Source organism: Pipistrellus kuhlii, unplaced genomic scaffold, assembly GCF_014108245.1.
Source record: "Pipistrellus kuhlii isolate mPipKuh1 unplaced genomic scaffold, mPipKuh1.p scaffold_m20_p_1, whole genome shotgun sequence".
Classification (NCBI taxonomy): domain Eukaryota; kingdom Metazoa; phylum Chordata; class Mammalia; order Chiroptera; family Vespertilionidae; genus Pipistrellus; species Pipistrellus kuhlii.
Genome location: NW_023425404.1, coordinates 55,042,018 through 55,056,750, shown reverse-complemented (window position 1 = coordinate 55,056,750; position 14,733 = coordinate 55,042,018). Strand labels below are relative to the sequence as shown.

At 41.0% G+C, this 14,733-nt stretch overlaps 1 protein-coding gene across 1 annotated transcript in view; it reads left to right on the top strand.

Moving 5' to 3' along the window:
- The window catches only part of FAM98B (family with sequence similarity 98 member B), a 35,901-nt gene that overhangs the window by 12,900 nt on the left and 8,268 nt on the right, over positions 1 to 14,733 (top strand). Inside the window, exons 4-6 of the mRNA XM_036446511.2 lie at positions 3,474 to 3,652; positions 6,175 to 6,255; positions 7,826 to 7,942. Coding sequence (XP_036302404.1) covers positions 3,474 to 3,652; positions 6,175 to 6,255; positions 7,826 to 7,942 — 377 coding nt within the window. The remainder of the gene's footprint in view (positions 1 to 3,473; positions 3,653 to 6,174; positions 6,256 to 7,825; positions 7,943 to 14,733) is intronic.

The following is a 14,733-nucleotide window of genomic DNA, read 5'->3' as shown; positions in this document are numbered from 1 at the left end:
AATTGAGATCTTGTTACAGATATAGTACCTTCTCCTCTTCCTCTTCAATTAATATATTGTGAACATGTCCCCATCATTTAATATTTTTAAAATATTTAAATTGGTTACATAACATTCTATGCTATGGACATATATTTATTTAATAGGTTTCACATTTGGGTGTTTTTTAAAATATGTTTTTATTGACTTTTTTACAGACAGGAAGGGAGAGGGATAGAGAATTAGAAACATTGATGAGAGAGAAACATCAATCAGCTGCCTCCTGCATACTCCCTACTGGGTATGTGCCAGCAACCAAGATACATGCCCATGACCGGAATTGAACCTGGGACCCTTGAGTCCACAGGCCGACTCTCTATGCATTGAGCCAAACTGGTTAGGGCAAGTTTGGGTGTTTTATTTTATTTTTTTATTTTACATTAATTTCTTTATAATTTTGGATTACTTTTACTTAGCTTGTGAACTTTCTTTTTGTTAATCCTCACCTGAGGATATTTTTCCACTGACGTTTTAGAGAGAGTGGAAGGACTGAGACAATGTGAGAGAATCATTGATATAAGAGAGACACATTGATTAGTTGCCTTCTGCATATGCCCCGGCCCCGGGCTGGGGATTGAGCCTGCAATCACAGTATGTGCCCTTGACTAGAATTGAACCCTCAACCCTTCAGTCTGAGGGCTGATGTTCTGTCCACTGAGCCACACGGGCTAGGGCTAGATTATGAACATTTAAAAAAAAGATCTCTGGTCTAAGTATATATTGCCGTATTTTGCTCCAGAAAGGCTATACCAGTTCACAATTTTACCAGCATTTATTCCATTTTTATCTTTAGTTTGAGTGTGTTGAAAACATATGTAAGAACCTCTTTATCTTCTTGGAAGTGTGTGCAACATGTATAAAATAAAAAGGGCCAAATTCCTTACTATGTGGAGAACTTTTGTAAATCAAGAAGGAAAAATATATAATGCACATAAGTTAAAGGCATTCTACAAAAAAAAAAAAAATTAAATCACTGTTAAACATGAAAAGATGCATAATATCCCTCAAAGTTAAAGAGTTATAAAAAAATAAAATGACAGGGTATCATTTTCCCCTCCACTTATCAGGCTAGCAAATACTCCCCCACCCCCAAAGTTTTTTTTTAAGTCATAATAAAGTTTGGGGGAATAAGCATTCTCATATACTATAGGCATTAGAATGTGGTGGGAGAATAACTGGTACAACCTCTGGGAGGGTTTATTAATACCATTGAAATTCACCTGCCATTTGGCTTAGCAATTTTATGATTAGATATACATATTTATTTCCCCAAGTGTACAAAGATATATGAAAAGAATGTTCACTATGGCATTGTTTGTAGTAGTTAAGTAGTGATGGTACATCTTTGAAGTGATACACATCTTTGCAATGTTACTGTTTTATAGCTATAAGAATGAGAATAGATCAAATGTGCTGATGTGGAATGGTCTCTAAGTTATATTGGCAAATAAAAATTGAATATACAGAACATTTGTAGTACTATGTCTTGTAGAAAATAAATTAAAGAGCATAGGTGGTAGATACATATGCTAAATATACATACACATATATACCTAAAAAGATAGCCAAGAAACTAATGGTGATTGCCTCAGGGAAAGGAGAATCTGAGGATCTGTGGTGGGAAGACTTTTACTGTATTGTTTACCATCTGCATAGATTAGCATTTTAAATACTAGATTGAACTCTTGCTTATACTTTTACATAGAGCTTGCTTCCATAGGACAAGGCAGACTTCAGCCAAGGTTCTAGAAAGAATACAAATTTTTGAAGAACTGGTGATTTGTTTTATGAAATTTTGAAATCAGAGGGACCTTGCCATATCTTCATAAGCAAAGTTTAATACTTATTAGACTTAAGGTTTTTGTTTTCTCTTTAGACAGTCTGATGTGTAGATTGCATGGAGAAGTCTTTAAATCAGTGTCTCTCAATTTTGTCTGCCCATGAAAATCACCTTAGATGTAAAACAAACCACAGATGTCCTACTCCTACTTCAGATGTGTCCAGAATCTCTGAGGATGGGATCCTGGCACTTACTATATACTTTTAAAGTTTCTCAGATACTTCTGCTTAGCTGAAGTTGAAATTACTGTGTTAAACTGTGTGTGTGTGTGTGTGTGTAACTTTAAACAAATAAAGACAAGCAGAACCCTAATATTTTAACAACTCTGATGAAAGTTAATTTAAAATAAGACTATAACCATCTTAAAATTTTGAGTAATTTTCTTAAATATGTCCGTTGAAAGACTTAAATGAAATGGTGACAGTAAAGGGGTGGTCTATCCTGAAGGCAGATAATTACTCAGATTACTCTATCTGCTTGTAGATTAGTTAGAGTTACAGGTTCTCCCTTGGCTTGAGCAGTCTGTGCATATGAAAGAGAGAATATATTATCAGAATATTACACATTTTTATACATTCTTAAATTATTGATTTACAGGTGTGTCTCTCCTACTGCACTTTAAACTATGGGTAGGCACAGTCTTTTTGTTTGTTTTCTTCCATTTTATTATTATTATTATTATTATTATTATTATTTTTAAAATATATTTTATTGATTTTTTACAGAGAGGAAGGGAGAGAGATAGAGAGCTAGAAACGTCGATGAGAGAAAAACATCGACCAGCTACCTCTTGCACACCCCCCACCGGGGGATGTGCCCGCAACCAGTGTACATGCCCTTGACCGGAATCGAACCTGGGACCTTTCAGTCCGCAGACCGACGCTCTATCGCTGAGCTAAACCGGTTTCGGTGCACTTTATTATTATTATTTTGTGTGTTAAGAATACAGTATAAGATCTATCCTCGTCGCAAATTTTTAAATATTTAAAAATTACAGTACAGTGCTGTTAACTGTAGCCACAATGCTATGAAGTAGTGGATCTCTAGGACTTAACGTTATATAATCTGATCACTATGTATCCAACTTGGCTTATGGGGACTTATGCCAAGGTCCCTCTGATTTTAAAAATTCATTAAAACATTATTAGTTCTTAAAAATTTATATTTGACTAATAACTCTGTTTCATCCTGCCTCTGGCAACCATTATTCTACTTTCTATATTATGAGTTTGACTGTTTTAGGTTTCTCATCACAGTGACATGAAGTATTTGTACTCCTGTGTCTGACTTTTTTCACTTTGCACAGTGGCCTCCAGGTTCATCCATGTTGTTACAAATGGCTGGATTTCCGTCTTTTTAATGGCTGAATAACATTCCTTTGTATGTATATATCACATTTTCTTTACCCATTCATCTGTCAAAGAACATAGGTTGTTTTTATATCTTGGTTATTGTGAACAATATGGCAGTGAACATGGTAATGCATATCTCTTTGAGATCCTGATTTCCGTTCCTTTGGATATATACCCAGAAATGTGATTTTTAAGAAGTTTGTGTATATTTTAACATTATTTGTTTTTCCTTTTTCTTATAGTATTTTTAAGTACAGAACTTCAAGCTTTACAGATATTACAAAACAAGAAACGTAAAAATTCTCAATTAGATAAAAACAGTGAAATTTATCAGGAAGTTCAAGCTATCTGTGATACCCTTGGTGTTCCCAACTCAGCGACTTCTGACATTCCACTTATGTTAAACCAAGTGGAGTCAAAGGTATTGTATTTGTTTTATTTTTATTTTTCCAAAATTCAACTAAATGCTAACATGGAAATGTTGTATTAAAAATGAAAATATTTCCTTTAACTATAAGATACATTCCATTTCAAGAGAGTTTATCTTCATGAAAACAACTTTGGATTTGGAGTTAATATGTATGTGACCTAATCTGCCTCAGGCTTTTGAGAGTTGCATGATAGAAATCGCTTTGCAAATTTAAGTCTTTCTTTCCTACACAAGATTGAAATACAACATAGTGAAACAAGTAGAATTATCCTCTAAGGTCAAAGTCAAATTAAATTTTTTTAGTGGATATTGTTAATAGAATTGCAATGTAGTTCTCTTTGATAGCACAGTTTCTGGTGGATAAGTATTTAGTAAATGTTTGTTGTAGAGTGAATGAATGAGTATTTTGATGGAGTGAAAATAACCACAAACTACCTACTTCAAGCTTTTTGAGTTATTTTCAATTATTAAATTACCCTTTTTCTTAGTTGAGCCATATGTTAGAAAGAATTCTACTCTCACAGACTAAATTCTGACCTACTTTCTAGGTTTTGTAGGAGCAAGGGAATATTATAGGGTTTATTTTAAAGGAAAAGAAAATTCTCACCCTTAAGAATAGGTACTGACACTCACTCCATGTTTAGACACTCTGCTTTAAACTAAAACTTTCAATAAATAAAGTTATTTTTTTCCATTGATTTTTTTTTTTTTTTATGAACTGAAAAGAAAAATATTTGCCTTAATGAATGTGAGAGAATTTTACAATAGTATTATTAAGATGAAAGCAATATTAGAAACTTTTTTGGGGGCAGAGGTAGAACTTGCAAACCATGTGGGAATCTAACTAGTGACCTCATGGTTCCTGGGTCAACATTCAACCACTGAGCCACACCAGATGGGCACAGCTAAAAGAATAAGAAAATCCCAGCTCAAAAAACATTGTTCTAGAGTTAACATATTACTCTTCAATGTTTCTTTTCTCCTCATTTCCTCTGGATTAGGAATGATCTGGTATTGGCTAAAATGTTTGGGACTCTTTCAGAATGAAACAGATTTCTGGCCTCTTTCTAAAAGCTTTTTCCTTTCCTTTTATGGGTTCCAGTTAGTATTAATAATTTCCCCAAACCTCTTTTCCCTCCTTAAGGCAGGCTATAATGCCTCTGTTCAAATGCTGACAAGTTAATTATAAGGTAGTTGTTACTGGGGTCATTGTGGCTAAATATTTACTTACTGGTAAAAGGACTTCCTTTTCCATTCAGCATCTATCAAAAGGAAATATTTCTATATTTTTATGTGTTTGCAAAAATAATGAAATTTGTATGTGGTTACGATAAGTGAGTGGGCTTGGACTCCTATGGTGGCCTGCTGAACAATGAAACCAGAATACTTACAATTGGAATGTGTACATAATACTTAACTGAGAAAAATCAATGTGCTCATCAAAGGTATCCTTTTAGAGCATTTTCCAGGATTTAAGAGAGTGCCATCTTAAGAAAATCCAAGCCTCCAACTCTAATGCTCTTTGAAAAAGATATTCTGGCCTTAGATTGTTTGGCTCAGTGGATAGACCATCCACTTGCTGACTGAAGAGGCCCAGATTTGATTCTGGTCAAAAGCACATGCCCTGTTGGCTCAATTCCCAGTAGGGGGTGTGCAGAAGGTAGCTAATCAGTGATTCTCTCTCATCATTGATGTTTCTGTCCTTTCATATATATTAAGAAAGCAAAAAAGATATTCTGCTTTGTAGTGATATTCTTTCCTTGTATGTAAAAATATGTTATATTTTGTTTGTTGTTTTTTGTTTTTGTTAATCCTTACCCGAGAATATTTTTCATTTATTTTTAGGGAGAGTTGAGAAGAGAGGGAAAGTCAAGGAAAAATATTGATATGAGAGAAACACATCGATTGGTTGCCTCCTGCAAGAGCCTCGACCAGGGTCCAGACTGGGGAGGAGCCTGCAACTAAGGTACATGCCCTTAACTGGAATCGAACCCAGAACCCTTGGTCTGCAGGCTAATGCTCTATCCACTGCGCCAAACTGGTTAGGGCTAAGGTTATTTTACTTTAACATATTTATTCTATAGCATTAAAGAATAAAATTGTTTTAAATTAGAGAATACCGTATTTTTCGGACCATAAGACGCTCCGGACCATAAGACGCACTAGTTTTTAGAGAATGGAAATGAAGAAAAAAAGATTCTGAAACAAATAGTGTCCTAAAATATTTTATGTGCATTAAAACCCAACATCACAGTCATAAACACATGTAATCAACCCTGTAAAGTAAACAGCAGCATTTAGAACCATTTTAGAGCCGGGCAAGCACACAGAGACCACACAGAGCCGGGCAAGTAAAAAAACTTTTTTTTAAAGTATTTCAATATATGTGTAGGCTATATTTGGACCATAAGACGCAGGGACTTTTTCCCCCCACTTCTGGGGGGAAAAATGTGCGTCTTATGGTCCAAAAAATACGGTATACATTTTCACAATCTATTTATATTTACTTTTAGGTGAAAGATATTCTCTCAAAAGTCCAGAAAAATCATGTGGGAAAACCACTGTTGAAAATGGATTTAAATATGGAACAAACAGTAAGTCCCCATCACCCACATTTTATTAGTTGTGTGTAATTCACCTAGTGAATATGACTTAATTTTAAAATAAGCATTTAGAGTTTACAGTATGTAGTGTGCATATGTTATTTTGGAAAACTAAAATGAATTGGTATTTAGAATAACCAGAGGCCCAATGCATGAATTTGTGCACCTTAAAAGGAACTGTAGGTTGTGAGGCTTGGTGGGAACAGGGGTCCATCCATTTTGGCTCATCCTCCACATCTCCGCCTGGCTCCTCCCGCCACAGTCCCTGGTTCTGTCTGTCAGCAGCCACGCTCCGTCCCGCCCCTCTCACACCTGCTGATGGAGCGGAGGGATTGGGTGCAGTACCAGCAGCAGGTGCGAGCGGGGCCAACGCCATCAGTGGATGTGATTGGTGGTTGCTGCCCCAATTGCCCCGCAGGAGCAGGGGGAGGTGGAAAAGCTCTGAGGAACGATAGGGCCAATAGCTGCTCCTTGCACCCACTGACAGTGCCGAGAGCTGGCAGTGGGTGTGAGAGGCGGTTTCAGCGCCAGCAGCAGATACAAGCGAGGCCTGCGCCGGCAGCAGGTGTGAGTGCCTGGGGGACTGCGGTGTGCAGGAGCAAAGAATTTTCAGTAACCATCCGAGGCTCACCCTGATGACAGCGACCGGAGCCCCACCTTGGTCTGGCGCCCCCGCTCACTTGCTCCACTATCCCACTGTGCCAATGACTGCCATGTTCTGTGCTTTGCCGTCTGCTGCTGATGCCTGCCATGTTCGTGCGCATGCCCTAGTGGTCAGCACACGTCATGGCAACTGGTTGTTGAGTTGTTCCACCATTTTGTCTTTTTGCTTATTAGTATTTTATATATACAGATAAGTCCAAACACTTCTTCACTCTGATTATTACTTTTTAAAATATCTGGCCAAGAGTTTTTTATAGTGCCCAGGATATTAGTATAATTATGATTTTTTTAAAATTTTTTTAAAATATATTTTATTGATTTTGTACAGAGAGGAAGGGAGAGAGATAAAGAGCCAGAAATATCGATGAGAGAGAGTCATTGATCAGTTGCCTCTTGCACACCCTCTACTGGGGATATGCCCGCAACCAAGGCACATGCCCTTGACCGGAATCGAACCCGGGTCCCCTCAGTCCCCAAGCCGACGCTCTATCCATTGAGCCAAACCGGTCTTGGCTTAGTATAATTATGATTTGAAAAGGATAGTAGTTCAAAACCAGCAAGCTAGGACATTATTTGTATTTTCTTTCCTTTTTGGTCTCTATTACTTAGCAAGTATTGATATATGTCTTACTTAACACATTTGATTGAAGATGAGGTAAATTCACCAATTGTAAAATTTAACTTATATGTTTAATATATACTGAATATCACAAATGTTCTATCAAATACTCTTTATTATTTGTGTAATTTAATGAAAAATCTCATGGGATCAGAAAATGGTCCTCAAGTACAGTATCTTTTTGAATCAGTAGGAGGTATTGACCATAATTTTAAAACTTCTTTTCTTTGCAAAATGAAAGAACCTAAAATTGATGATATTTGTTTCCAAATTCTTTAGGAACAACTGGAAAGAATCAACGATGCTCTTTCCTGTGAATATGAGTGCCGTCGGCGGATGTTGATGAAGCGATTGGATGTAACAGTGCAGTCCTTTGGATGGTCTGATAGAGCAAAGGTAAGGCTGTCTTCCCATTTGTGTCCTGTAGGTGGTACTCTGTGATGGCTCTTCAGATAACCTTGTCTGTTATTATGTAACTGCACCACATTTGCACTTTTTCACTGTATTTGAAACACATACCCAAGCCCACTCCTGGTCTTATATAAAGATCCTGGCCTTGTGTAAATCCCTGTTTGCAGTTATCTTAATTTCTATACAAATGTTTCACACTTATTTTAAACTCATAGCTTTTGGTTTATGCAAGGGTTGCATTAAGGAAGGCATCAAAATGAAACAGTGAGATAGGTATAGTGAGCCACTGATCAAGAAAGCAGGATTTAAGAATAGATACAGGTAGTATGGATGCCGGAACAAGTTTTCCTAAAAGTGTCTTAAGGTTGTGGAGTATGGTCTAGTTAAAGAGGGGGTTGGAAAATGGAGGCATCCACAAGTAGAATCTCTGTAGGTAGATTTCTAGAGAGCTGTCTCTCATCACTGCCATTTTATGCCTTTAAACCATACCCAGGCTTTGTTTAGAATTCCCTGTCCTATTTTGCAACATATTCTGAAAACTCTCCAAACAGTAAACTGGGAATTATTTGCTTCCTTGTTTCAAGGAGTACTGTCTTGTGCTCCTTGATGCCCAGTATCTGAAAAATCACTGGTTCATGTGGGTTGTCCTGTTTTAAAGTTGTTTCAGGTTATAAAGTAAATCTGTGCATGCTACTCTTCGTATTAACTGGGCATTTCTTCTGCCCATGTTGTGTTAGCTGGGTTCATTTATGCAGCTTCAACTGATGCCTGGGCTGGGCTGAGCTGGAACATCCAAGATGCTTGTCTCACATGTCTGGGTTCTGCTGTCTGCTGGGGTGCTTTGATTGTCTTCTTGGCTCTGATGTCGTCTCTCCATTTGGTGTCTTGTATTGGTTTCCTATGGATGTAGAAATGTATTACCACAAACTTAGTTGCTTATATAATACTAGAGTCCTGGTGCATGAAATTGTGCACCCAGGGGCCAGGGACGGCAGTCCCTCAGCTCGGCCTACGCCTTCTTACAGTCCAGGAAACCTCAGGGGCTGTCTGACTGACAGCTTAGGCCCACAGGGAGCAGGCCTAAGCCATCAGTTGGACATTCTTAGCACTGCTGTGGAGGTGGGAGAGGCTCCTGCCCCCACTGCTGCACTTGCCAGCCATGAGCCTGACTTCTGGCTGAGCAGCACTCCCCCTGTGGGTCTGCCCCCTGGTGGTCATTGCACGTCATAGTGACTGGTTGATTTGCAAATCAGCCTTTTATATATCTAGGATAGGGGTCCACTGCACAAATTCATGCATCTTGAAAGGAATTGTGTGCCACGAGGCTGCAGTGGGCCCAGGGCCAATTCTTGGACCATACTCTGCACCCCAACCCAGCCTCTCCTGCCACAGCTCCTGGTCCCCTGTCTGCCAGCAGCCCTGCTCCTGCCACTGCTGCTCCCATGAGCTGACAGTGCTGGCCCCACTCACACCCACTGAAGGTACCCAAGTCCCTCAGGGGGAGGTGGAGAAGCTCTCAGGGGCAATCGGGGCTGGCAGCCTCTGCTCGTACCTGCTGACTGCACCAAGCAATCAGGACCGGTGCCAGGCACCAGCAGCAGGTGTAAGCGGCAGCATTGGAGCTGGCAGCAGGTGTGAGTGCCTGGCCGGACCGTGGCATGCGGGAGCAAAGAATTTTCAGTAAGCATCAGAGGGTCGCCTTGATTACAGCGACCAGCGCTCTGCCTTGGTCTGGCGCCCCCGCTCGTCTGTTCCACTGTTCTACCACGGCTGATGCCTGCCATTTTCTGTGCTCTGTCTCTTGCTCCCAATGCCCGCCATGTTCTGTGCGCGACCCCTGGTGGTCAGCTCACGTCATAGCGACCGGTTGTTCAGTTGATCTGCTTTTCGATCTATTTGCATATTAGGGTTTTATATATATAAAGGTAGATCCATTTATTCTCTTATGGTTCTAAAGATCACAATCCTAAGTGAAGATAATTGGCAGGGTTGCATTCTTTCCAGACTCTTCAGAGGAGAATCTGTTTCCTTGTATTTCCTAGCTTCCAGATGCCACCTGTATACCTTGGCTCTTGACTTTCCCCTCCATCTTCAAAACCAATAGTGTGGGAAAATTTGACCTTTTTCTCTCAGCTTTCATTGTCACTTCACCTGCCTCTGTCTCTTAGAAGAATCCTTGTGATTATACTGGGCCCATCCAGATAAACAAGGATAATCTTTCCATCTCAAGATCCTTAACTTACTAGTAATCATATCTGCACCTGCAAGGTAACATATTCACAGGTTTTAGGGATTAGGATGTGGACATTTTGTGGGGCTATTATTCAGTTTACTAGATGTCTCATCCTCCTAATTGGATTTTCTTTTTCTTACCCTGTATTATCATGTGCTGTTGCTTCTTTTTTTCTTTTTCTTTTTTTTAAATATATATTTTATTGATTTTTTACAGAGAGGAAGGGAGAGAGAGAGAGAGCCAGAAACATCGATGAGAGAGAAACATCGACCAGCCGCCTCCTGCACATCCCCCACTGGGGATGTGCCCGCAGCCAATGTACATGCCCTTGACCAGAATCGAATCTGGGACCTTTCAGTCCGCGACGGACGCTCTACCACTGAGCCAAACCGGTTTCGGCTTTCTTTTTCTTTTATACTTAATATGCACACACATACATACCAGAGGCCCGGTGCATGAAATTCATGCATGAGGGCGGGGGGTGGATCCCAGCCTAGCCTGCACCCTCTCCAATCTGGGACTCCTCGAGGGATGTCCGACTGCTCATTTAGGCCCAATCCCGGTGGGCAGTTGGACATCCCTCTCACAATCCAGGACTGCTGGCTTGCCTTCCTGCCTGCCTTCCTGATTGCCCTTAACTGCTTCTACCTGCCAGCCTGATTGCCCCCTAAGCACTCCCATGCCAGCCTGATTGATGCCTAACTGCTCCCCTGCCAGCCTGTTTGCCCCCAACTTCCCTCCTCTGCCGGCCTGGTCACCCATAACTTCCCTCCCCTGCATGGTTGATCGCCTCCAACTGCCCTCCCTTTTAGGCCTGATGCCTCCCAACTGCCCTCCCCTGTTGGCCATCTTGTGGCCATCTTATGTCCACATAGGGGCAGGAACTTTGACCACATGGGGGCAGCCATATTGTGTGTTGAAATGATGGTCAATCTTCATATTATTCTTTTATTAGATAGGGTAGAGGCCTGGTGCATGGGTGGGGTCCAGCTGGTTCGCCCTAAAGGGTGTCCTGGATCAGGGTGGGGGTTCCCTTGGGGTGTGGGGTGGCCTGAGAGAGGGGGCTTGTGGTGGTTTGCAGGCCAGCCACGCCCCCTGGCGGCTCAAGTGGAGGCCCTGGTATCTGGAATTTATTTATTTTCTACAATTGAAACTGTAGCCTGGGGTAGAGCCAAGCTTCCTGCTGGCTTTGAGGCTGGCAGTCATTTCTGTGGGGACTTATGTATCTTCTATAATTCAAACTTTGTAGCCTAGAGTGGAGGCCTGGGACAGACAAGGTGTGCAGAAAGCTTTGCTTCTTCAATTGTGGGGGGCAACCTTAGCCGCCTCCTCTTTCTAGCTCCGTGGCTGCCGCCATTTCTGTTTGGATTTGTTTACCTTCTATAATTGAAACTTTGTATCCTTGAGTGGAGGCTTAGGCCGGCAAGGGCAGGCGGAAAGCTTGGCTTCCTCCATTGCCGGGGAAACCCAAGCCTCCCTCCTGCTCTCTGTGGCTGTAGCCATCTTGGTTGTGTTTATATGTATACTTGCTCTGATTGGCTGGTGGGCATGGCTTGTGAGTGTAGCAGAGTGTTGGTTAATTTGCATATTACTCTTTATTAGGTAGGACTAGAGGCCCTATGCATGGAATTCGTGCAAGGGGCTCGCCCCCACCCCCACCTCTGTGGCTTTGTCTGGAAGGTTGCCTAGAAGGACTTCTGGTCTAATTAGCATATTACACTTTTATTATTATATACTAGAGGCCTGATGCGTGAAAATTTGTGCTCTGGAGGGCGGGGTCCTTCAGCCCAGCATACCTCCTCTCACAGTCTGGGAGCCTTCAGGGGATGTCTTACTGACAGCTGAGGCATGCTCCCCATCACCCCCTCACTATTGCTGCTTCTGGCCTCCCTCTGCAGTAGGTGACCAGGCTGATCAGGGGAAGGCGCCACACCCATCACCCCACTGCTGCTGCCACTGTCGGCTGATGGAGCCCACTGCTGCCTGAGCCCCGGGCCTTGCAGCCACCACCATGGCTGCTTACCCTCAGCCCTTTCAGCCACTGTGGCTTTGTCCGGAAGGACGTCCAGAAGATGTCCACTCTAATTAGCATATTATCCTTTTATAAGTATAAATATATTTATATACATATATATATTATTGATTATTTTTAGAGAGAGAGGAAGGGAGAGGAAGGGAGAGATAGAAACATCAGTGATAAGAGAGAATCTTGCACGCCCCTACTGGGGATGTAGCCCGCACCCTGGTATGTGCCCTAATTTGGAATCGAACTGTGACCTCCTGTGTCATAGGTTGCTGCTCAACCACTGAGCCACACCGGCTGGGCTCTGTAATCAATTTTTAATTTCCAGAACTTCTTTTTAATTCTTGAATTTTTCTTCCTTGTTTTATGGATATGCTATCTTTTTAAAATATGTTTTTATTGATCTTTTAGAGTGGAAGTAAGTAGAAGATAGAGAAACATTGATGAGAGAGAAACATTGACAAGCTGCCTCCTGCACTTTCCCTACTAGGGATCAAGCACACAACCGGGGCATGAGCCCTTTCTGGGAATTGAACCATGACCTCCAGGTTCATGGGTTGATGCTCAACCACTGAGCCACACCAGCCAATTGATAATGCTATTTTCTTGATTAGGATGAAAAATGTAAAAAAGAAAACCTCATATTTTTTCCTCATTATTTTTGTTTCCTACTGGATAATTTTTTATTTATTTATTTTTTTTCTTTTGTGGTAGCTTTCTTCAAATGCACAATGGTTGCTGGTTGTTCATTTTAAAGAGCATGATACTGAAAAACTGATGGGGAACTCCAGTCATTGATTGGAATTGTTGACATGAGGCTTTGGAACTGGCTATCGTGCTGTGCGAGTTCCTAATGCCAACTCGTAGAGATCTTTTCTCAGTAGCTGCTCATTTTTTCGAGAAGGGAAGCCTTATTTTTTTCTTTGGCCAGGGGAGGAAAAGTGGCAGTGTGGCACCAGGGTCTAGAGGAATAGACTATTCTACAAATAATCTATATTTTTGTCTCCATATTTCATTTTCTGAGATGTTGGTTCCCTTCTGTATCTCTCTTTTCCTTTCTCTTTGTTGTTGTATGCCTTTTTATAACCTAGTGTGGTCAGTCTGACTCATTTGCTTAGAATTACTCCCTCATGTATTATACGTAGGAAATACTTCCTCCTTCCAAATACCTGACAGACAGATGTAGAAAATTGAAGAGTGATTAGAACAGGGCTGCTGGTGAAATGAAAACTATTATTAATTCAGGGAACATTTTTAGCATAATAATAGAATAGCTGTGAGTCAGAGTTGAAGACGGTCATTTATATATTTTCTTTTAATAAACATTTGTTCAGCATCTCATGTCTCAAGCGCTATGTTGCACCTGTTCTGGATGAGCATTTCAGTACCCTATGTGATTATGTTTAGAACATTTTTAGAAGATTTCTGTATTTGTAATACATAGTCAGCTTCTCAGATGGTTAAAGCCTATTTCTCTTCTGCATGCACGCAGGATAAAGTACAGAGATGTGTGTGTGTCCATGTCATTGAAGGGACATTGTACACAAAAAGCTCAGTTGCCTCAAGATCTGTGAGTTAACAAAGAAGTAGATGACATGATTGCTGACCTCAAGAAATGCAGTAGAGTTTAGATGTATAAAAGTTATTGGTTTTACTGACCTCTGGAAACTTAATGGAGGTTGTTTACATGTTGTCAGTGATTTTGGTTTCTTCAGATAAATAACCAGAAGTAGAATTGCTGGATCATGTGATACTTCTTTTTTAAATTTTTTGAGGAACCTGTTTTCTATAGCGGTTCATCTGTGTCATCTCATATAACAGTACTTCCTTTTAGTATCTGTTTATGCCTATTATATTTTATCACATTGTGATACCATAATTTACTTTCATATTTTATACAGTTTTTCTACATAACTAATACCAGGAATGTTAATATGTATAATCCTATATAGTAAAAGGCTAATATGCAAATAGATCAAACAACAGAACAACCAAACAACCAGTTGCTATGACATGTGCTGACCACCAGGGGACGTGTGGAACATGGCAGGCATCGGCAATAGGCGGCAATGTGTACTGGTGAGTGTCGGTTGTGGCAGGATGGTGGAACAGGTGAGCAGAGATGCCAGACCAAGGTGGGGCGCTGGTCGCTGTCATTGGGGCGAGCCTCTGGTGGTTACTGAAAATTCTTTGCTCCCATGCACCACAGTCCTGCCCGGGGCTCACACCCTCTGCTGGTGCCGGCCTCACTTATACCTGCAGCTGATGCTGGAGCTGCTACTTGCACCCAGCGCCTGTACCAATCACTCAGCACCATCAGTGGGTGTGGACGGCACCTGCCAGCCTGGTCGTCCCTGAGGGCTTCTCCACCTCCCCCGGCTCCTGAGGGGTGAGCTAATGACTAATATGCTTAGGAAAAAATAGGTTTCATAAGGAGCAGGCTTCTCTGCCTCCCCTGAGGGGCAAGCTAATGAATAATACGTTTATGAAAAAAAGGTTTCATAAGGAGCAGGGAGAGGT